The sequence below is a fragment of the Lissotriton helveticus genome, chromosome 4_1 (assembly GCF_964261635.1).
Source record: "Lissotriton helveticus chromosome 4_1, aLisHel1.1, whole genome shotgun sequence".
Taxonomy (NCBI): Eukaryota; Metazoa; Chordata; class Amphibia; order Caudata; family Salamandridae; genus Lissotriton; species Lissotriton helveticus.
This window is the reverse complement of record NC_136063.1, coordinates 945,707,448-945,732,620: the sequence shown is the minus strand read 5'-3', so window position 1 is coordinate 945,732,620 and position 25,173 is coordinate 945,707,448. Positions and strand designations below refer to the sequence as shown.

Below are 25,173 nucleotides of genomic sequence, written 5' to 3'. Positions count from 1 at the left end.
GGAATGAGAACTATACTACAAAACTCATAGATCTATTTGATATGAAAGCACTAGAGAGAAAGTGATCGATACAAATGTCTTCCTGTATGTGTATATTGCTATATAGAGGTATTTACCGTCATCTCCGTGAGCTCATCCTACAGTGGATGCTGAATTTACCAACAGAATGTGAAAGGTGTGGCATCACACGGGGATATAAGGTGTTTCTTTTAATTTTTTCTTTTCTTCTTTGTTTATTTATTGACTTATAGTTGTTAATCTACACTTGAGCGTAGTTTTTATATTTGGTGCAGTAGCGTCTCTTCTATGTCCGATTTGAGTATGTGGAGTAGATCATCCATAAGATTATTGGTCTGTGATATATGAATAGACTTCTCGTGTATGGAATTCGTTTTTCACAGTCATACACTAATAATGGTGGCCATTTTGGAAGAAGTTAGCGTTAGAGTATTTAGTGTCCCTTATTTATTTTCATGCTTGAGAACGTAGGCTTCAACGCGAGAACTGTCTACCTTTTAGTAGATAGTTACAAAAAGAAATGGTCGGTTGCACAACATATTAATAGAGTTCATTTCATCAACAAAAGAATTTTTCAAAGGTACACAACAGTCATGTTCTAACCAAACTGAATTTAATTCAGCTGTAAGCAGTGGTATTCAATTTATACACAGTTATATAGTATTCGATTCATACATTACATAACGCGGAATTTAGTCATTATTCAAAATAGTGCTCATTGAGTGTAAAAGGAGGGGTTCCAGATTCAGTAGGGTAGGGAGTGGTTGGAATAGATGGAGGGACAAAGAAAAGGAATTGTGTCCTGTGAACAATTCAAAATTAGTCGTGAAGCATTTCCTGTCTATAAAAGATCACTCTGTTCCCTATACAAACAGTACACGCAAACCAAAAATGGCAAATCCTAGCGTGACGTGTATGTTGTAGAGTAATGTTGTCGACGTTTCGACCCCCTTCATAAGGGCGGGTGATTCCTCAGTTTGGGGTCTTCATCAGGACAGTGAGCAAAAAGTGAGCACCTACGGGAATAGATACAAATATCACTCAGTAGGGTGAAATTAAAAAGCTATAAAAAGGGCATAAATGATTCCTATTCTTGTGTACCTACATTGCGTCAGGCGTAACATGGAGTCCCACCTCAGTTGAAGACTGGCGCCGTTGTCTGTGTTATGTGAAAGAACAATTGACATTTAGGAAGGTTGGGGTCGGGCAGGTCTAGAAGGAGACAACCCACAAAGGAGATGTCCTTACTTACTAGATTCTTTAAAATTGTCCGCCTTGGGTAGATGCTGGCAGTCCCAGGTAGGGAAATGGTGTGGGATCTGTGGATAAAAATATATCCATGTATCTCTGTGCCATTGGCAGCAGTGCACAGTATTCCAAAAACAGAGGGAAATTAAATGGTACAGAAAGGAAGGACTTACTTGGAATTATTCCTTAATTTCGTTTTGATTGGTGTGTTGTCAGTCCAACACCAACTTAACGGATTCGTCTGTAAAAGGTTCTCACATCATCTGTGAAAAACCAAAATATACAGTGAAAATCATTGTATGGAGCTTCCTAGATGGGCGACACTGTGATAATGAAGAATTCACTTAAATCAATCTAACAGTCAGGTAAATATTCCTAGCTGCATCTCCTCCGGAGGTAGGAGGGGACTACAAAGTATAGTAAAGCATCATGAGTGCGGCAGCGTTAGGAGATCTGGTGTTGCTAGGTTACCAGAATGCTAAGGTATCAAAAAACGCCATGCGTCTAACAATAGATCGGGGTGTTTTCAAGACCTCGAGTACGAGGGCACGCTAATAGAGTTATTTTTAAAGGATCATGTGGACGAGTACTAGTAGCGCTAATGGAATTCTCGCCCTGCAGAGCGATCCCCACAGTCTCATTATGATCCGTACCTGTTCCGTGCTGGAGTGAATCCGCGGCATGGAGAGCCGGCGTCCACACCCACAGCCTCAGATATGCTAGACATGGGAGGCGTGTCTCATGGGGCGTGTCCAAAAGCCTCGCGGTGCCGGCGCTGGATGCTGCTGCCGCCTGCGGGGACATACTGCGCATGGGCGCCGGGGGAGACACTGTCCCGTCCGTGTGCGCGAGTGTCTCATATATCGGCTTGATAACAGACACCCCAAAATTAAATGTTAGTGGTTCTAACCGGATGTTGACGTCCATACATGGAAAAATAACTGATTGAGCTCATATAATTTCCATGTAAACTCGCGTTTCACACAGCGATGTACCTCAGGTCATATACAACACAGGGGGAGACTATTCACATAGGCATGTCCACCCTCTGTTCAGAAAGAAAGAAATCACGGGCAATTCGCCACCAGTTTGACATTGGTAAGGCTGACTGCACGGGAGGCCACCATGACATAGGGGTCTATCCAATGCAAAAAGCCGATGATACCACCAATCGAAAGCGCGTCACATTACCACAGTATTAAACATATTCATTATTGAAAATGCATATTCAGACATTGACTAGGTGTTAAACAGTATTAAACACAGAGTGCTAAGTTGATATTATGAGACATTGTCTTAGTGGATTGTGAGTCCTCATGGGTTCCTGATTAATAAAGTTCATTCAGATGGGACATATCATAGTACACCATTTCTGTACATACAGCATTTACAAAAATCAGGGATCACTTGATAGTCCCGCTAGCTGGGAGTAGGTGGCATCTAGTTCATTAAGACCATTCTCCACAGTGTCCAAAGTGTACATCCATTTACATTCACGTAAATTCAGTAGCGAATTTAGATCACCCCCTCTGGGTCCAATCTCAATTTTCTCAACTACCAGCCATTTGAAGGATTCTGGAGTGTGGGCTTTGGACATAAAATGTTCTACCAGGGGGGAGCCCGGTGTCTGGCACCTTATCCGACTACAGTGTTGGAGAATGCGTTTCTTTACATGTTGTTTCGTCTGTCCAATATATACAAGATCACAAGGGCATATAATGGCATAGATAACACCACTAGTGTTGCAATTAGTCATTGTTTTGAGATTCACCTTATGGTTACGATATTCCCAAACCTTGGTCTCTAAGGTGAGTGGACAAGCTTTACATTTGGTGCATTTGAAATGACCTACTACTAGGGGAAGATTCCAAATGCTTTGTAGGGTCGGAGGGGCTGGTGTTTCTAGAAATGAACAGACAACTTTGTCTCTAATGTTTTTTGCCTTTTTGAAAGCGTGCATAGGAGGTTCTTTGTGGTTGATGACATCCGCTACCATCTCCCAGTGTTTATTGACTGCCTTCTTGATCAAGTTACTTTTTGTGCAAAATGTGGTGACACAGACAATCCTATCTGGATTGTCAAGACGTTCTTTAGGTTGGAGCAAATCTTCCCGTGGACTAAACCAGGCCCTCTTTCTCGCCCTTGTCACCAGTCGTCTCGGGTATCCTCTTTCCATCAATCTGCCGATCAGACGATCCGATTCTGAAAAATAATCTTCTTTGAGTGAGCAATTCCTCCTTACACGGAGGAACTGACCGAAAGGCAGATTGTCACGGAGACTGCGTGTGTGGTGGCTTGAATATCGTAGTAGGCTGTTCCTTTCCGTGGGTTTTCGGTAGAGGGTGGTGTGGAGATGATCATTTTGAACTTTGATGCTGATATCTAAGAAATCAATCGAAGTTCTACTCATGTTCATGGTGAATTGAATATCTTGGGATTGAGTGTTAAGCCATGTAAAGAATGAATTCAATTCATCTTCTCCTCCTGTCCACAACATCAGCACATCATCGATGTACCTTCGCCACATCCAAATGTTGTTTTCATACGGATTTCTTGGTGATAAGATGTGGTCCTGTTCAAATTCCGCCATGTATAGTATGGCTAGGTCAGGAGCAAAGGCTGCCCCCATCGCTACTCCCTTGCTCTGGAAGAAATATTCGTCCTGGAAAACGAAGAAGTTTTTCTTCATAGCCACCTCTAGGAGCTCGATAATAAAGTCCGTTGGTACCTGAGGTGGTTGGATTCTCCTATCCAGTACTCTTCTCATTGTTGACAATGCTGGGTCTTGAGGGATGCTAGTGTACAGTGACACTATGTCTAGTGTCACTAGTAGTTGTTTATCCTGGTCAAATTTGACATTGTCGACTTGATTAATGATTTGCATGGTGTCCCGGACGTAGGTTGGGGTGACAACCGCCAGTGGTTTCAAGAAAGTGTCTATATATTTGCACAGTGGTTCCAGCAAAGAGCCACATCCCGAAACAATGGGGCGTCCCGGTGGTTTTGTCATACTCTTGTGGATCTTGGGTAACGTGTAGATCGTTGGGGTTCTTGGCTGTGCGACATTCAGAAACTCATGTTCCTTGGTACTCAGAAAGCCTGCATCTTTTCCTCTCCCTGTGATATCCTGAATCTGTTTTCTGATATCCCTGGTGGGATTCGTGCGACTGACCGTGTAGCTTACCCCATCTCGTAGTTGGGAATATATTTCCTCTTTATATTGTTGGACGTCCTGAAGAACAATCGCCCCACCCTTGTCCGCAGGTTTTATCACGAGGAGTTTATTGTTCCTCAAGGTTTCCAGTGCTTGTCGTTCGCCTTGGGTGATGTTATGTTGCACATAGGAGCGAGTAGCGCAGACGTTCATCACATCTCTCATCACCATACTTTCATAAGCAAGGATCCTATGTGGTGTCTGATGAGCCTTGGGGGTGAACGTCGAGGGGGGTCTTAATCCACTCACTGAGGTTGCAGTCAAAGGTGGAGAATTCAAGAAGAAATACTTTAATCGGATCTTCCTGAAGAAACGAGTTAGATCAGATCGTATGTTGAACTGATTAGGGTAGGAAGTAGGTACAAATGACAAACCCTTGTTCAACACGCTGGACTCATCGGATGTCAAAACATGTTGTGACAGATTCACTATAGGACTGGATTCTATCACCATCTGTACGTTTTGCGTCTTGTGCTGATTTCTCCATGTCCCTCTTGTTGGAAACAGACTTGTTTCTGTGGGTTGTCTTGCGGGTGTCCACCTTCCCATTGTCGTTGGTTGTTGCCGCCTCTCGCCCGGGCTGGCCAGGTCTGTCCTCTGCCTCTGTTCGGGTAATTGCCTCTTCCCCTGGGCGGTCGCCATGTGGGCCCCCCTAAAAAAGGCTGCCAATCTGGTTGGGTTTGGTACCATTGGTCCTGGTAACCGTCGTATGGAGTAGGTCCCGGTGTACCAGAGTCGCTTCCTGAGCTATATGAGGAGTCCGAGAAATTCGTGAATTTTCTCCTTCCTCGATATCCACCTCTCCCCCTGTTGGTGAATCTTCCTTGGGTGTCTTGGTTGAAATAATCGTCCGCCAGATAGGGATAGGTCTTCTTCTTATCGTAATTAGCGATGTCCTTGCTCAGTTTATCCAGTTTTTTAGATTGAGCTTCAATATCAAAATCATCAAGGGTTTTTTCCAGTTTCTCTAGAGTGTCTCGTGCATTGGCAAACGCACTGTGGCTCTTAATCTCCGCCTTAAGTAAGTCGATCTCTTTCATCAGAGTTTCCACCTGTGTTTTGGCTGTGTCTATGCCCAGCACCATCCAGTGGCGTGAACAAGTATTGGCCACAAAACTAAATCCCTCCTTGAATTTAGGGTTATCTACAAAAATCGCTGGTTCATTCCTGACTTGTAGTCCAGTAGGTATTATATTCGCCTGTAGATATTGAGTTAAGGCATATCCATGGAGTCTGGTACGAACCAATTTTTTCTCAAGTCTCTCCAACTTGATGATCTTTTCATTCAGTGATTGGTCTAAAAGTGTGGTCTTTGTAGATAGAAAAGCCTGCCCTGAATCTCCTTCCAAAAGATTTTTGATGTATTCTTCAGTATATGATAGGGTTTCACGTTCACTCATGGTATACCCTAATTAGTGATTTATAAATAGAACAAATACCCTCGCAGGTGTGTACCTGCACGTGAGAGTGGTAGGTGATAATGGGGTAAACCCTTGGTTCACCGACCTGGGTCAGTAGATAGTTACAAAAAGAAATGGTCGGTTGCACAACATATTAATAGAGTTCATTTCATCAACAAAAGAATTTTTCAAAGGTACACAACAGTCATGTTCTAACCAAACTGAATTTAATTCAGCTGTAAGCAGTGGTATTCAATTTATACACAGTTATATAGTATTCGATTCATACATTACATAACGCGGAATTTAGTCATTATTCAAAATAGTGCTCATTGAGTGTAAAAGGAGGGGTTCCAGATTCAGTAGGGTAGGGAGTGGTTGGAATAGATGGAGGGACAAAGAAAAGGAATTGTGTCCTGTGAACAATTCAAAATTAGTCTTGAAGCATTTCCTGTCTATAAAAGATCACTCTGTTCCCTATACAAACAGTACACGCAAACCAAAAATGGCAAATCCTAGCGTGACGTGTATGTTGTAGAGTAATGTTGTCGACGTTTCGACCCCCTTCATAAGGGCGGGTGATTCCTCAGTTTGGGGTCTTCATCAGGACAGTGAGCAAAAAGTGAGCACCTACGGGAATAGATACAAATATCACTCAGTAGGGTGAAATTAAAAAGCTATAAAAAGGGCATAAATGATTCCTATTCTTGTGTACCTACATTGCGTCAGGCGTAACATGGAGTCCCACCTCAGTTGAAGACTGGCGCCGTTGTCTGTGTTCTGTGAAAGAACAATTGACATTTAGGAAGGTTGGGGTCGGGCAGGTCTAGAAGGAGACAACCCACAAAGGAGATGTCCTTACTTACTAGATTCTTTAAAATTGTCCGCCTTGGGTAGATGCTGGCAGTCCCAGGTAGGGAAATGGTGTGGGATCTGTGGATAAAAATATATCCATGTATCTCTGTGCCATTGGCAGCAGTGCACAGTATTCCAAAAACAGAGGGAAATTAAATGGTACAGAAAGGAAGGACTTACTTGGAATTATTCCTTAATTTCGTTTTGATTGGTGTGTTGTCAGTCCAACACCAACTTAACGGATTAGTCTGTAAAAGGTTCTCACATCATCTGTGAAAAACCAAAATATACAGTGAAAATCATTGTATGGAGCTTCCTAGATGGGCGACACTGTGATAATGAAGAATTCACTTAAATCAATCTAACAGTCAGGTAAATATTCCTAGCTGCATCTCCTCCGGAGGTAGGAGGGGACTACAAAGTATAGTAAAGCATCATGAGTGCGGCAGCGTTAGGAGATCTGGTGTTGCTAGGTTACCAGAATGCTAAGGTATCAAAAAACGCCATGCGTCTAACAATAGAGCGGGGTGTTTTCAAGACCTCGAGTACGAGGGCACGCTAATAGAGTTATTTTTAAAGGATCATGTGGACGAGTACTAGTAGCGCTAATGGAATTCTCGCCCTGCAGAGCGATCCCCACAGTCTCATTATGATCCGTACCTGTTCCGTGCTGGAGTGAATCCGCGGCATGGAGAGCCGGCGTCCACACCCACAGCCTCAGATATGCTAGACGTGGGAGGCGTGTCTCATGGGGCGTGTCCAAAAGCCTCGCGGTGCCGGCGCTGGATGCTGCTGCCGCCTGCGGGGACATACTGCGCATGGGCGCCGGGGGAGACACTGTCCCGTCCGTGTGCGCGAGTGTCTCATATATCGGCTTGATAACAGACACCCCAAAATTAAATGTTGGTGGTTCTAACCGGATGTTGACGTCCATACATGGAAAAATAACTGATTGAGCTCATATAATTTCCATGTAAACTCGCGTTTCACACAGCGATGTACCTCAGGTCATATACAACACAGGGGGAGACTATTCACATAGGCATGTCCACCCTCTGTTCAGAAAGAAAGAAATCACGGGCAATTCGCCACCAGTTTGACATTGGTAAGGCTGACTGCACGGGAGGCCACCATGACATAGGGGTCTATCCAATGCAAAAAGCCGATGATACCACCAATCGAAAGCGCGTCACATTACCACAGTATTAAACATATTCATTATTCAAAATGCATATTCAGACATTGACTAGGTGTTAAACAGTATTAAACACAGAGTGCTAAGTTGATATTATGAGACATTGTCTTAGTGGATTGTGAGTCCGCATGGGTTCCTGATTAATAAAGTTCATTCAGATGGGACATATCATAGTACACCATTTCTGTACATACAGCATTTACAAAAATCAGGGATCACTTGATAGTCCCGCTAGCTGGGAGTAGGTGGCATCAAGTTCATTAAGACCATTCTCCACAGTGTCCAGAGTGTACATCCATTTACATTCACGTAAATTCAGTAGCGAATTTAGATCACCCCCTCTGGGTCCAATCTCAATTTTCTCAACTACCAGCCATTTGAAGGATTCTGGAGTGTGGGCTTTGGACATAAAATGTTCTACCAGGGGGGAGCTCGGTGTCTGGCACCTTATCCGACTACAGTGTTGGAGAATGCGTTTCTTTACATGTTGTTTCGTCTGTCCAATATATACAAGATCACAAGGGCATATAATGGCATAGATAACACCACTAGTGTTGCAATTAGTCATTGTTTTGAGATTCACCTTATGGTTACGATATTCCCAAACCTTGGTCTCTAAGGTGAGTGGACAAGCTTTACATTTGGTGCATTTGAAATGACCTACTACTAGGGGAAGATTCCAAATGCTTTGTAGGGTCGGAGTGGCTGGTGTTTCTAGAAATGAACAGACCACTTTGTCTCTAATGTTTTTTGCCTTTTTGAAAGCGTGCATAGGAGGTTCTTTGTGGTTGATGACATCCGCTACCATCTCCTAGTGTTTATTGACTGCCTTCTTGATCAAGTTACTTTTTGTGCAAAATGTGGTGACACAGACAATCCTATCTGGATTGTCAAGACGTTCTTTAGGTTGGAGCAAATCTTCCCGTGGACTAAACCAGGCCCTCTTTCTCGCCCTTGTCACCAGTCGTCTCGGGTATCCTCTTTCCATCAATCTGCCAATCAGACGATCCGATTCTGAAAAATAATCTTCTTTGAGTGAGCAATTCCTCCTTACACGGAGGAACTGACCGAAAGGCAGATTGTCACGGAGACTGCGTGTGTGGTGGCTTGAATATCGTAGTAGGCTGTTCCTTTCCGTGGGTTTTCGGTAGAGGGTGGTGTGGAGATGATCATTTTGAACTTTGATGCTGATATCTAAGAAATCAATCGAAGTTCTACTCATGTTCATGGTGAATTGAATATCTTGGGATTGAGTGTTAAGCCATGTAAAGAATGAATTCAATTCATCTTCTCCTCCTGTCCACAACATCAGCACATCATCGATGTACCTTCGCCACATCCAAATGTTGTTTTCATACGGATTTCTTGGTGATAAGATGTGGTCCTGTTCAAATTCCGCCATGTATAGTATGGCTAGGTCAGGAGCAAAGGCTGCCCCCATCGCTACTCCCTTGCTCTGGAAGAAATATTCGTCCTGGAAAACGAAGAAGTTTTTCTTCATAGCCACCTCTAGGAGCTCGATAATAAAGTCCGTTGGTACCTGCGGTGGTTGGATTCTCCTATCCAGTACTCTTCTCATTGTTGACAATGCTGGGTCTTGAGGGATGCTAGTGTACAGTGACACTATGTCTAGTGTCACTAGTAGTTGTTTATCCTGGTCAAATTTGACATTGTCGACTTGATTAATGATTTGCATGGTGTCCCGGACGTAGGTTGGGGTGACAACCGCCAGTGGTTTCAAGAAAGTGTCTATATATTTGCACAGTGGTTCCAGCAAAGAGCCACATCCCGAAACAATGGGGCGTCCCGGTGGTTTTGTCATACTCTTGTGGATCTTGGGTAACGTGTAGATCGTTGGGGTTCTTGGCTGTGCGACATTCAGAAACTCATGTTCCTTGGTACTCAGAAAGCCTGCATCTTTTCCTCTCCCTGTGATATCCTGAATCTGTTTTCTGATATCCCTGGTGGGATTTGTGCGACTGACCGTGTAGCTTACCCCGTCTCGTAGTTGGGAATATATTTCCTCTTTATATTGTTGGACGTCCTGAAGAACAATCGCCCCACCCTTGTCCGCAGGTTTTATCACGAGGAGTTTATTGTTCCTCAAGGTTTCCAGTGCTTGTCGTTCGCCTTGGGTGATGTTATGTTGCACATAGGAGCGAGTAGCGCAGACGTTCATCACATCTCTCATCACCATACTTTCATAAGCAAGGATCCTATGTGGTGTCTGATGAGCCTTGGGGGTGAACGTCGAGGGGGGTCTTAATCCACTCACTGAGGTTGCAGTCAAAGGTGGAGAATTCAAGAAGAAATACTTTAATCGGATCTTCCTGAAGAAACGAGTTAGCTCAGATCGTATGTTGAACTGATTAGGGTAGGAAGTAGGTACAAATGACAAACCCTTGTTCAACACGCTGGACTCATCGGATGTCAAAACATGTTGTGACAGATTCACTATAGGACTGGATTCTATCACCATCTGTACGTTTTGCGTCTTGTGCTGATTTCTCCATGTCCCTCTTGTTGGAAACGGACTTGTTTCTGTGGGTTGTCTTGCGGGTGTACCTACCACTCTCACGTGCAGGTACACACCTGCGAGGGTATTTGTTCTATGTATAAATCACTAATTAGGGTATACCATGAGTGAACGTGAAACCCTATCATATACTGAAGAATACATCAAAAATCTTTTGGAAGGAGATTCAGGGCAGGCTTTTCTATCTACAAAGACCACACTTTTAGACCAATCACTGAATGAAAAGATCATCCAGTTGGAGAGACTTGAGAAAAAATTGGTTCGTACCAGACTCCATGGATATGCCTTAACTCAATATCTACAGGCGAATATAATACCTACTGGACTACAAGTCAGGAATGAACCAGCGATTTTTGTAGATAACCCTAAATTCAAGGAGGGATTTAGTTTTGTGGCCAATACTTGTTCACGCCACTGGATGGTGTTGGGCATAGACACAGCCAAAACACAGGTGGAAACTCTGATGAAAGAGATCGACTTACTTAAGGCGGAGATTAAGAGCCACAGTGCGTTTGCCAATGCACGAGACACTCTAGAGAAACTGGAAAAAACCGTTGATGATTTTGATATTGAAGCTCAATCTAAAAAACTGGATAAACTGAGCAAGGACATCGCTAATTACGATAAGAAGAAGACCTATCCCTATCTGGCGGACGATTATTTCAACCAAGACACCCAAGGAAGATTCACCAACAGGGGGAGAGGTGGATATCGAGGAAGGAGAAAATTCACGAATTTCTCGGACTCCTCATATAGCTCAGGAAGCGACTCTGGTACACCGGGACCTACTCCATAGACGGTTACCAGGACCAATGGTACCAACCCCAACCAGATTGGCAGCCTTTTTTAGGGGGGCCCACATGGCGACCGCCCAGGGGAAGAGGCAATTACCCGAACAGAGGCAGAGGACAGACCTGGCCAGCCCGGGCGAGAGGCGGCAACAACCAACGACAATGGGAAGGTGGACACCCGCAAGACAACCCACAGAAACAAGTCCGTTTCCAACAAGAGGGACATGGAGAAATCAGCACAAGACGCAAAACGTACAGATGGTGATAGAATCCAGTCCTATAGTGAATCTGTCACAACATGTTTTGACATCCGATGAGTCCAGCGTGTTGAACAAGGGTTTGTCATTTGTACCTACTTCCTACCCTAATCAGTTCAACATACGATCTGAGCTAACTCGTTTCTTCAGGAAGATCCGATTAAAGTATTTCTTCTTGAATTCTCCACCTTTGACTGCAACCTCAGTGAGTGGATTAAGACCCCCCTCGACGTTCACCCCCAAGGATCATCAGACACCACATAGGATCCTTGCTTATGAAAGTATGGTGATGAGAGATGTGATGAACGTCTGCGCTACTCGCTCCTATGTGCAACATAACATCACCCAAGGCGAACGACAAGCACTGGAAACCTTGAGGAACAATAAACTCCTCGTGATAAAACCTGCGGACAAGGGTGGGGCGATTGTTCTTCAGGACGTCCAACAATATAAAGAGGAAATATATTCCCAACTACGAGACGGGGTAAGCTACACGGTCAGTCGCACAAATTCCACCAGGGATATCAGAAAACAGATTCAGGATATCACAGGGAGAGGAAAAGATGCAGGCTTTCTGAGTACCAAGGAACATGAGTTTCTGAATGTCGCACAGCCAAGAACCCCAACGATCTACACGTTACCCAAGATCCACAAGAGTATGACAAAACCACCGGGACGCCCCATTGTTTCGGGATGTGGCTCTTTGCTGGAACCACTGTGCAAATATATAGACACTTTCTTGAAACCACTGGCGGTTGTCACCCCAACCTACGTCCGGGACACCATGCAAATCATTAATCAAGTCGACAATGTCAAATTTGACCAGGATAAACAACTACTAGTGACACTAGACATAGTGTCACTGTACACTAGCATCCCTCAAGACCCAGCATTGTCAACAATGAGAAGAGTACTGGATAGGAGAATCCAACCACCTCAGGTACCAACGGACTTTATTATCGAGCTCCTAGAGGTGGCTATGAAGAAAAACTTCTTCGTTTTCCAGGATGAATATTTCTTCCAGAGCAAGGGAGTAGCGATGGGGGCAGCCTTTGCTCCTGACCTAGCCATACTATACATGGCGGAATTTGAACAGGACCACATCTTATCACCAAGAAATCCGTATGAAAACAACATTTGGATGTGGCGAAGGTACATCGATGATGTGCTGATGTGGACAGGAGGAGAAGATGAATTGAATTCATTCTTTACATGGCTTAACACTCAATCCCAAGATATTCAATTCACCATGAACATGAGTAGAACTTCGATTGATTTCTTAGATATCAGCATCAAAGTTCAAAATGATCATCTCCACACCACCCTCTACCGAAAACCCACGGAAAGGAACAGCCTACTACGATATTCAAGCCACCACACACGCAGTCTCCGTGACAATCTGCCTTTCGGTCAGTTCCTCCGTGTAAGGAGGAATTGCTCACTCAAAGAAGATTATTTTTCAGAATCGGATCGTCTGATTGGCAGATTGATGGAAAGAGGATACCCGAGACGACTGGTGACAAGGGCGAGAAAGAGGGCCTGGTTTAGTCCACGGGAAGATTTGCTCCAACCTAAAGAACGTCTTGACAATCCAGATAGGATTGTCTGTGTCACCACATTTTGCACAAAAAGTAACTTGATCAAGAAGGCAGTCAATAAACACTGGGAGATGGTAGCGGATGTCATCAACCACAAAGAACCTCCTATGCACGCTTTCAAAAAGGCAAAAAACATTAGAGACAAAGTGGTCTGTTCATTTCTAGAAACACCAGCCCCTCCGACCCTACAAAGCATTTGGAATCTTCCCCTAGTAGTAGGTCATTTCAAATGCACCAAATGTAAAGCTTGTCCACTCACCTTAGAGACCAAGGTTTGGGAATATCGTAACCATAAGGTGAATCTCAAAACAATGACTAATTGCAACACTAGTGGTGTTATCTATGCCATTATATGCCCTTGTGATCTTGTATATATTGGACAGACGAAACAACATGTAAAGAAACGCATTCTCCAACACTGTAGTCGGATAAGGTGCCAGACACCGGGCTCCCCCCTGGTAGAACATTTTATGTCCAAAGCCCACACTCCAGAATCCTTCAAATGGCTGGTAGTTGAGAAAATTGAGATTGGACCCAGAGGGGGTGATCTAAATTCGCTACTGAATTTACGTGAATGTAAATGGATGTACACTCTGGACACTGTGGAGAATGGTCTTAATGAACTTGATGCCACCTACTCCCAGCTAGCGGGACTATCAAGTGATCCCTGATTTTTGTGAATGCTGTATGTACAGAAATGGTGTACTATGATATGTCCCATCTGAATGAACTTTATTAATCAGGAACCCATGAGGACTCACAATCCACTAAGACAATGTCTCATAATATCAACTTAGCACTCTGTGTTTAATACTGTTTAACACCTAGTCAATGTCTGAATATGCATTTTGAATAATGAATATGTTTAATACTGTGGTAATGTGACGCGCTTTCGATTGGTGGTATCATCGGCTTTTTGCATTGGATAGACCCCTATGTCATGGTGGCCTCCCGTGCAGTCAGCCTTACCAATGTCAAACTGGTGGCGAATTGCCCGTGATTTCTTTCTTTCTGAACAGAGGGTGGACATGCCTATGTGAATAGTCTCCCCCTGTGTTGTATATGACCTGAGGTACATCGCTGTGTGAAACGCGAGTTTACATGGAAATTATATGAGCTCAATCAGTTATTTTTCCATGTATGGACGTCAACATCCGGTTAGAACCACTAACATTTAATTTTGGGGTGTCTGTTATCAAGCCGATATATGAGACACTTGCGCACACGGACGGGACAGTGTCTCCCCCGGCGCCCATGCGCAGTATGTCCCCGCAGGCGGCAGCAGCATCCAGCGCCGGCACCGCGAGGCTTTTGGACATGCCCCATGAGACACGCCTCCCACGTCTAGCATATCTGAGGCTGTGGGTGTGGACGCCGGCTCTCCATGCCGCGGATTCACTCCAGCACGGAACAGGTACGGATCATAATGAGACTGTGGGGATCGCTCTGCAGGGCGAGAATTCCATTAGCGCTACTAGTACTCGTCCACATGATCCTTTAAAAATAACTCTATTAGCGTGCCCTCGTACTCGAGGTCTTGAAAACACCCCGATCTATTGTTAGACGCATGGCGTTTTTTGATACCTTAGCATTCTGGTAACCTAGCAACACCAGATCTCCTAACGCTGCCGCACTCATGATGCTTTACTATACTTTGTAGTCCCCTCCTACCTCCGGAGGAGATGCAGCTAGGAATATTTACCTGACTGTTAGATTGATTTAAGTGAATTCTTCATTATCACAGTGTCGTCCATCTAGGAAGCTCCATACAATGATTTTCACTGTATATTTTGGTTTTTCACAGATGATGTGAGAACCTTTTACAGACTAATCCGTTAAGTTGGTGTTGGACTGACAACACACCAATCAAAACGAAATTAAGGAATAATTCCAAGTAAGTCCTTCCTTTCTGTACCATTTAATTTCCCTCTGTTTTTGGAATACTGTGCACTGCTGCCAATGGCACAGAGATACATGGATATATTTTTATCCACAGATCCCACACCATTTCCCTACCTGGGACTGCCAGCATCTACCCAAGGCGGACAATTTTAAAGAATCTAGTAAGTAAGGACATCTCCTTTGTGGGTTGTCTCCTTCTAGACCTGCCCGACCCCAACCTTCCTAAATGTCAATTGTTCTTTCACAGAACACAGACAACGGCGCCAGTCTTCAACTGAGGTGGGACTCCATGTTACGCCTGACGCAATGTAGGTACACAAGAATAGGAATCATTTATGCCCTTTTTATAGCTTTTTAATTTCACCCTACTGAGTGATATTTGTATCTATTCCCGTAGGTGCTCACTTTTTGCTCACTGTCCTGATGAAGACCCCAAACTGAGGAATCACCCGCCCTTATGAAGGGGGTCGAAACGTCGACAACATTACTCTACAACATACACGTCACGCTAGGATTTGCCATTTTTGGTTTGCGTGTACTGTTTGTATAGGGAACAGAGTGATCTTTTATAGACAGGAAATGCTTCAAGACTAATTTTGAATTGTTCACAGGACACAATTCCTTTTCTTTGTCCCTCCATCTATTCCAACCACTCCCTACCCTACTGAATCTGGAACCCCTCCTTTTACACTCAATGAGCACTATTTTGAATAATGACTAAATTCCGCGTTATGTAATGTATGAATCGAATACTATATAACTGTGTATAAATTGAATACCACTGCTTACAGCTGAATTAAATTCAGTTTGGTTAGAACATGACTGTTGTGTACCTTTGAAAAATTCTTTTGTTGATGAAATGAACTCTATTAATATGTTGTGCAACCGACCATTTCTTTTTGTAACTATCTACTGACCCAGGTCGGTGAACCAAGGGTTTACCCCATTATCACCTACCACTCTCACGTGCAGGTACACACCTGCGAGGGTATTTGTTCTATTTATAAATCACTAATTAGGGTATACCATGAGTGAACGTGAAACCCTATCATATACTGAAGAATACATCAAAAATCTTTTGGAAGGAGATTCAGGGCAGGCTTTTCTATCTACAAAGACCACACTTTTAGACCAATCACTGAATGAAAAGATCATCAAGTTGGAGAGACTTGAGAAAAAATTGGTTCGTACCAGACTCCATGGATATGCCTTAACTCAATATCTACAGGCGAATATAATACCTACTGGACTACAAGTCAGGAATGAACCAGCGATTTTTGTAGATAACCCTAAATTCAAGGAGGGATTTAGTTTTGTGGCTAATACTTGTTCACGCCACTGGATGGTGTTGGGCATAGACACAGCCAAAACACAGGTGGAAACTCTGATGAAAGAGATCGCCTTACTTAAGGCGGAGATTAAGAGCCACAGTGCGTTTGCCAATGCACGAGACACTCTAGAGAAACTGGAAAAAACCCTTGATGATTTTGATATTGAAGCTCAATCTAAAAAACTGGATAAACTGAGCAAGGACATCGCTAATTACGATAAGAAGAAGACCTATCCCTATCTGGCGGACGATTATTTCAACCAAGACACCCAAGGAAGATTCACCAACAGGGGGAGAGGTGGATATCGAGGAAGGAGAAAATTCACGAATTTCTCGGACTCCTCATATAGCTCAGGAAGCGACTCTGGTACACCGGGACCTACTCCATACGACGGTTACCAGGACCAATGGTACCAACCCCAACCAGATTGGCAGCCTTTTTTAGGGGGGCCCACATGGCGACCGCCCAGGGGAAGAGGCAATTACCCGAACAGAGGCAGAGGACAGACCTGGCCAGCCCGGGCGAGAGGCGGCAACAACCAACGACAATGGGAAGGTGGACACCCGCAAGACAACCCACAGAAACAAGTCCGTTTCCAACAAGAGGTACATGGAGAAATCAGCACAAGACGCAAAACGTACTGATGGTGATAGAATCCAGTCCTATAGTGAATCTGTCACAACATGTTTTGACATCCGATGAGTCCAGCGTGTTGAACAAGGGTTTGTCATTTGTACCTACTTCCTACCCTAATCAGTTCAACATACGATCTGAGCTAACTCGTTTCTTCAGGAAGATCCGATTAAAGTATTTCTTCTTGAATTCTCCACCTTTGACTGCAACCTCAGTGAGTGGATTAAGACCCCCCTCGACGTTCACCCCCAAGGCTCATCAGACACCACATAGGATCCTTGCTTATGAAAGTATGGTGATGAGAGATGTGATGAACGTCTGCGCTACTCGCTCCTATGTGCAACATAACATCACCCAAGGCGAACGACAAGCACTGGAAACCTTGAGGAACAATAAACTCCTCGTGATAAAACCTGCGGACAAGGGTGGGGCGATTGTTCTTCAGGACGTCCAACAATATAAAGAGGAAATATATTCCCAACTACGAGACGGGGTAAGCTACACGGTCAGTCGCACGAATCCCACCAGGGATATCAGAAAACAGATTCAGGATATCACAGGGAGAGGAAAAGATGCAGGCTTTCTGAGTACCAAGGAACATGAGTTTCTGAATGTCGCACAGCCAAGGACCCCAACGATCTACACGTTACCCAAGATCCACAAGAGTATGACAAAACCACCGGGACGCCCCATTGTTTCGGGATGTGGCTCTTTGCTGGAACCACTGTGCAAATATATAGACACTTTCTTGAAACCACTGGCGGTTGTCACCCCAACCTACGTCCGGGACACCATGCAAATCATTAATCAAGTCGACAATGTCAAATTTGACCAGGATAAACAACTACTAGTGACACTAGACATAGTGTCACTGTACACTAGCATCCCTCAAGACCCAGCATTGTCAACAATGAGAAGAGTACTGGATAGGAGAATCCAACCACCTCAGGTACCAACGGACTTTATTATCGAGCTCCTAGAGGTGGCTATGAAGAAAAACTTCTTCGTTTTCCAGGACGAATATTTCTTCCAGAGCAAGGGAGTAGCGATGGGGGCAGCCTTTGCTCCTGACCTAGCCATACTATACATGGCGGAATTTGAACAGGACCACATCTTATCACCAAGAAATCCGTATGAAAACAACATTTGGATGTGGCGAAGGTACATCGATGATGTGCTGATGTTGTGGACAGGCGGAGAAGATGGAAACAAGACCAACCCCTTTGCTTGCACCAGTGGAGTAAGGCAAGGCTGCATCCTTGCTCCCTTCCTTTTCTCCATATATATCAACTCCCTGGAAAAAGATCTACTGAAACTGAAGGTGGATTCTCCTCAAATCGGTCATCGTGCAGTGCCGGTATTACTCTATGCCGATGACGCGGTATTACTATCTAGAACCCCTTTAGGCCTACAAAAACTGATTGACGGCTTTGTAGAGTTCATGGGCAAGCTGGATCTAACGACAAATCTGGAAAAATCTTACATCATGTCTCTAGGGCAAAGGAGAAAAGAGAACTTTGTTTATCACATTGGGACACATAAAATCAATCAGGTTAATATATTCTCATATCTGGGGGTACTGTTCGACACTCACCTCAATTTTAAACCCCTGGCAGAGAAACATGCTACAAAATTGGCGGCGTCAGTAGGAGCCATTATGGGGTATGGACAAAGATTGGGAAGGTGGTCTCCAGAACAGATACTAACTTTATATAGGTCAATTTGCTGTGCAAAGGTAACTTACGGCGCAGAAGTCTGGGGCTTCATAGACAATAAAGCACAGCAAATACAGACAGAAGAAAATAAATTTTTGAGAAGAATCCTGAAAGTCCCCCAGAGTGTGCCCGCCTATATTATACATGAGGAAGTAGGTGAATCCTTTATAGAGGACCAGATCAAACTTAAACCACTCCTGGCATGGATCAAGGTATGGACTAACCCGGAGGCGTCCCTAACAAGACAAATCATTTTGGATTGCCTCAAACGTGACAAAGGACACAACATACCCTGGTTGCAGTACATTAAGAAATCATTTGCAGAGATTGATTGCGCAGATTTTTTCAACTCACCAGAATCCCTAACCGGAGAGAGTAAAACCATGACAAAAAAACTCCTCTCAGAACGGTCACGGATAATTAGAGCCAAGAACGAAAGGCTTAAACCCACTGTTTTATTGTACTGTGAACTTTCACCAAAGCAAGGAATGGAGCCATATCTGAGGGTCATGCATAACACCCAGGATCGTTATTACATGACCCGTTTCAGACTTAATATGCTTCACCACCTATTTGCGGTTCCTGCTGGGTTCACTCACACAGTGGAGGAGAAGGGTACCTGCGGCTGCGACAACAGGGCTCCGCAGGATACCCTTCACTTTGTTTTATTGTGCCCATTCTACACAGTACCCAGACGTAAGTTCCTGGTAGAGATTCTGAAAGAACTAAAGTTTAGACAAGCAAAACAGGCCCTGAAGTTTCTGCAGGAAGCTGGAGACGCTCATACTCTACTCTGCACTATAAACTTTATCCGGTTGGCATTAAGATTACGGAACACCAGAGAATTATGACTCTAACATTAACTGACCCCATGGAAAATGATTCCCCATTCCCCACTGACCTATTGAACGATGAATCACTATTTTAGATAATTTATCTCTTTTTAAAGGAAACTGCATTTTTTTTTAAATATTTTGTGTGTACATTGTGTATGTGCTTTTATGGTGTCTTTTTAAGAACCGAATAAAGATTATGAATTGAATTGAATTGAATTCATTCTTTACATGGCTTAACACTCATCCCAAGATATTCAATTCACCATGAACATGAGTAGAACTTCGATTGATTTCTTAGATATCAGCATCAAAGTTCAAAATGATCATCTCCACACCACCCTCTACCGAAAACCCACGGAAAGGAACAGCCTACTATGATATTCAAGCCACCACACACGCAGTCTCCGTGACAATCTGCCTTTCGGTCAGTTCCTCCGTGTAAGGAGGAATTGCTCACTCAAAGAAGATTATTTTTCAGAATCGGATCGTCTGATCGGCAGATTGATGGAAAGAGGATACCCGAGACGACTGGTGACAAGGGCGAGAAAGAGGGCCTGGTTTAGTCCACGGGAAGATTTGCTCCAACCTAAAGAACGTCTTGACAATCCAGATAGGATTGTCTGTGTCACCACATTTTGCACAAAAAGTAACTTGATCAAGAAGGCAGTCAATAAACACTGGGAGATGGTAGCGGATGTCATCAACCACAAAGAACCTCCTATGCACGCTTTCAAAAAGGCAAAAAACATTAGAGACAAAGTGGTCTGTTCATTTCTAGAAACACCAGCCCCTCCGACCCTACAAAGCATTTGGAATCTTCGCCCTAGTAGTAGGTCATTTCAAATGCACCAAATGTAAAGCTTGTCCACTCACCTTAGAGACCAAGGTTTGGGAATATCGTAACCATAAGGGGAATCTCAAAACAATGACTAATTGCAACACTAGTGGTGTTATCTATGCCATTATATGCCCTTGTGATCTTGTATATATTGGACAGACGAAACAACATGTAAAGAAACGCATTCTCCAACACTGTAGTCGGATAAGGTGCCAGACACGGGCTCCCCCCTGGTAGAACATTTTATGTCCAAAGCCCACACTCCAGAATCCTTCAAATGGCTGGTAGTTGAGAAAATTGAGATTGGACCCAGAGGGGGTGATCTAAATTCGCTACTGAATTTACGTGAATGTAAATGGATGTACACTCTGGACACTGTGGAGAATGGTCTTAATGAACTTGATGCCACCTACTCCCAGCTAGCGGGACTATCAAGTGATCCCTGATTTTTGTAAATGCTGTATGTACAGAAATGGTGTACTATGATATGTCCCATCTGAATGAACTTTATTAATCAGGAACCCATGAGGACTCACAATCCACTAAGACAATGTCTCATAATATCAACTTAGCACTCTGTGTTTAATACTGTTTAACACCTAGTCAATGTCTGAATATGCATTTTGAATAATGAATATGTTTAATACTGTGGTAATGTGACGCGCTTTCGATTGGTGGTATCATCGGCTTTTTGCATTGGATAGACCCCTATGTCATGGTGGCCTCCCGTGCAGTCAGCCTTACCAATGTCAAACTGGTGGCGAATTGCCCGTGATTTCTTTCTTTCTGAACAGAGGGTGGACATGCCTATGTGAATAGTCTCCCCCTGTGTTGTATATGACCTGAGGTACATCGCTGTGTGAAACGCGAGTTTACATGGAAATTATATGAGCTCAATCAGTTATTTTTCCATGTATGGATGTCAACATCCGGTTAGAACCACTAACATTTAATTTTGGGGTGTCTGTTATCAAGCCGATATATGAGACACTCGCGCACACGGACGGGACAGTGTCTCCCCCGGCGCCCATGCGCAGTATGTCCCCGCAGGCGGCAGCAGCATCCAGCGCCGGCACCGCGAGGCTTTTGGACACGCCCCATGAGACACGCCTCCCACGTCTAGCATATCTGAGGCTGTGGGTGTGGACGCCGGCTCTCCATGCCGCGGATTCACTCCAGCACGGAACAGGTACGGATCATAATGAGACTGTGGGGATCGCTCTGCAGGGCGAGAATTCCATTAGCGCTACTAGTACTCGTCCACATGATCCTTTAAAAATAACTCTATTAGCGTGCCCTCGTACTCGAGGTCTTGAAAACACCCCGATCTATTGTTAGACGCATGGAGTTTTTTGATACCTTAGCATTCTGGTAACCTAGCAACACCAGATCTCCTAACGCTGCCGCACTCATGATGCTTTACTATACTTTGTAGTCCCCTCCTACCTCCGGAGGAGATGCAGCTAGGAATATTTACCTGACTGTTAGATTGATTTAAGTGAATTCTTCATTATCACAGTGTCGCCCATCTAGGAAGCTCCATACAATGATTTTCACTGTATATTTTGGTTTTTCACAGATGATGTGAGAACCTTTTACAGACTAATCCGTTAAGTTGGTGTTGGACTGACAACACACCAATCAAAACGAAATTAAGGAATAATTCCAAGTAAGTCCTTCCTTTCTGTACCATTTAATTTCCCTCTGTTTTTGGAATACTGTGCACTGCTGCCAATGGCACAGAGATACATGGATATATTTTTATCCACAGATCCCACACCATTTCCCTACCTGGGACTGCCAGCATCTACCCAAGGCGGACAATTTTAAAGAATCTAGTAAGTAAGGACGTCTCCTTCTAGACCTGCCCGACCCCAACCTTCCTAAATGTCAATTGTTCTTTCACAGAACACAGACAACGGCGCCAGTCTTCAACTGAGGTGGGACTCCATGTTACGCCTGACGCAATGTAGGTACACAAGAATAGGAATCATTTATGCCCTTTTTATAGCTTTTTAATTTCACCCTACTGAGTGATATTTGTATCTATTCCCGTAGGTGCTCACTTTTTGCTCACTGTCCTGATGAAGACCCCAAACTGAGGAATCACCCGCCCTTATGAAGGGGGTCGAAACGTCGACAACATTACTCTACAACATACACGTCACGCTAGGATTTGCCATTTTTGGTTTGCGTGTACTGTTTGTATAGGGAACAGAGTGATCTTTTATAGACAGGAAATGCTTCAAGACTAATTTTGAATTGTTCACAGGACACAATTCCTTTTCTTTGTCCCTCCATCTATTCCAACCACTCCCTACCCTACTGAATCTGGAACCCCTCCTTTTACACTCAATGAGCACTATTTTGAATAATGACTAAATTCCGCGTTATGTAATGTATGAATCGAATACTATATAACTGTGTATAAATTGAATACCACTGCTTACAGCTGAATTAAATTCAGTTTGGTTAGAACATGACTGTTGTGTACCTTTGAAAAATTATTTTGTTGATGAAATGAACTCTATTAATATGTTGTGCAACCGACCATTTCTTTTTGTAACTATCTACTGACCCAGGTCGGTGAACCAAGGGTTTACCCCATTATCACCTACCTTTTAGTAGAGACAGTCCGTTGTTGCTGTCGAATACGGAAACAACGCGGAGGTTGTGTTTCTAATAACCAAGTTCCCGACCGGTGGGCGGTGGCGGTTAGCAACGGAGAGGCGTTTCCCGTCTCTATTGAAGGACGCATTATGAAGGTATTTTACTGATTCACGCTTAGACACTGAAGTTTCTTTGCTGTGTAAGGCCATAGCGATAAATAGTCACTCACCAGTAGAACCCGTCTTTTGACCCTAGGATTATGCAAAACGGACGACAGAGACCGCAAAACTATTTTGAACCATTGCAGTGCTTATTATAAGGCAAGCTAGAATATACTCGGTGTTTATAACCCTTGAGCCCCCTGTAGTAGTCTAGTTCTGTAGAGTGGGAGTTTAATACGGTGACTGCTTTTATTATAGTTCGAACTATAGAACCAGCCGGATGAGCTTGGACCACGAACCACATAACATACATGGATTCGAGTGTATGTATTCCTCCCTTGAAAACAATTGGGTAGTATGAGGTGATATTTACATGTAGAAGTATATAGAGGAAGCCGGATATGGTTGCTTTGTGGTTGTAGAATTAGATTTGTATATAGACACGTTGGGTGTTTATTTGTTTTTTGGAAACACATTGGGTGTACACCAAGTAAAATACTTTTGATGCCACTTACCTTGAGATTTTTTGTATAGATTTTTTGTAAAGATTAGGTTCTCTAGACTTGTGTAAATGTATGTACATAGATTGGTAGAATATATTGCTTGAAAATGATTCTCTGTATATAGAATGTAATTAAGACATTTTTAGGCAGAAAATTTGATTTGCCCAATAAGTCCTGATGAGGCCTGGATTTACAAGAGGCTGAAACGCGTCAACACTGTTGTTTGAAGACACCAATCCAAACAAAAATTTGCTTAACTAAGTTGATAGAATAAAGCTTGAATTAAGAGTGTCAGAGTGAGATAGGTTACAAAAAAACTTCTAACCTTGTGATACTCCTCTACAGTTTGTTTTGGTGATATAGAAATAAGGAATGTTTTTGTTGAAAGCTTTTGTGATAAACATCCTTGGTTAAAAATAAATAGGGCAAAATAACCTAAAAATAGGGTTCGAAATATCGTGTATGTGTATATATAAATGTATTTGTATGTGTATATATGTATAAAATGTGTATAGTAAAGTAAAATATGAGATAACAGAAATCTAAGAAAAAAATATGGTTTAATAAAAAGAAATACTTAAACCATATAGATATAGATTGAATTTGTTGAAATGACGGATTGAAATTGGAGAGTCCCTTTATACATAAAGTTTTGGATTAAATCCGATGAAAAACCATTTTTCATGGAATGGATAATCTATGGTATCCATTCAGAGAAAATTAGATGGACAGATATTCATTCCGTAGGCCACATTTCTTTTTACAGGCCCCGGAGTAGAGGACGCTGCTCGGGACGTTCATGATGCAACGTCTGAACTCGAACAGCAGCCCGACTTCACCGACGCCATTGCTTCATCAACGCGGAGCCAATTCTCAAAGTGGTTGACTCCTGAATCCATCGACCTCGCACATTCGTAAGGAAGCGATGCCTCGCCGCCATTGTGACGTCACCTCCCCTACACAGTAAGGAACCGATGTCTCACCTTCCCTGCTCTGCAATAAGGAACCAAGGCTTTAACTTCCCTGGGGTCGTATGGAACCAATTGCACCCGGCGCCAATGAAGCATCACCTCCCCGACGCTGTACACCGTCTTTGCTTTCATCAATTTCAAGGTACTGTTCTTTGTGGGTCAGCTTGCCTTTGGGCCCTACGCCACGCACCTCACAATTGGTACTGCACTTTGGTATTTTTATCTGTCACAACGTTGTAATAACTCCAAGTGGAGTTATTTGTTGCTAGAAACTTTAATTGAGCGAAATCCCTATTTTTGAGGATATCTTGATAACTGTATTGTGGATTTTTGTTGTTTGGTTTTGTTTTGGTTTAGATAAAGATTACTTATTTTTCTAAACTGGTCTGGTTTCCATTTGTAGTGTTTTCACTGTATTACTGTATGTGTTCACAAATGCTTTACACACTGCCTCTGCGATAAGCCTGTCTGCTCGTGCCAAACTACCGAGGGGCTGAGCAGGGGTTATTTTAGGAGTGCATCCCCCTTAACCTGACTAGAAGCAAGGGTCTCTATTTGGAC

General features: G+C 43.5%; 1 protein-coding gene and 2 long non-coding RNA genes across 3 annotated transcripts; 2 read left to right on the top strand and 1 right to left on the bottom strand.

The window, feature by feature from the left end:
- Positions 1–617: 617 nt before the first annotated feature.
- On the bottom strand, positions 618–7,008 carry LOC144827386 (uncharacterized). The gene is made up of 4 exons (XM_078685719.1): positions 6,916–7,008; positions 6,747–6,813; positions 6,600–6,660; positions 618–6,510 (listed from the first exon to the last, which is right to left on the bottom strand). Exon 4 carries the CDS (start codon positions 5,168–5,170, stop codon positions 2,663–2,665), a length of 2,508 nt encoding a protein of 835 aa, XP_078541845.1. The 5' UTR covers positions 5,171–6,510; positions 6,600–6,660; positions 6,747–6,813; positions 6,916–7,008; the 3' UTR covers positions 618–2,662.
- Positions 7,009–14,913: 7,905 nt separating this feature from the next.
- LOC144827385 (uncharacterized) lies at positions 14,914–15,824 on the top strand. The gene is made up of 4 exons (XR_013610165.1): positions 14,914–15,006; positions 15,109–15,175; positions 15,262–15,322; positions 15,412–15,824. It is a non-coding gene; the product is annotated as an uncharacterized LOC144827385 (long non-coding RNA).
- Positions 15,825–21,943: 6,119 nt separating this feature from the next.
- Positions 21,944–22,838, top strand: LOC144827384 (uncharacterized). The gene is made up of 4 exons (XR_013610164.1): positions 21,944–22,036; positions 22,139–22,205; positions 22,276–22,336; positions 22,426–22,838. It is a non-coding gene; the product is annotated as an uncharacterized LOC144827384 (long non-coding RNA).
- Positions 22,839–25,173: the final 2,335 nt, after the last annotated feature.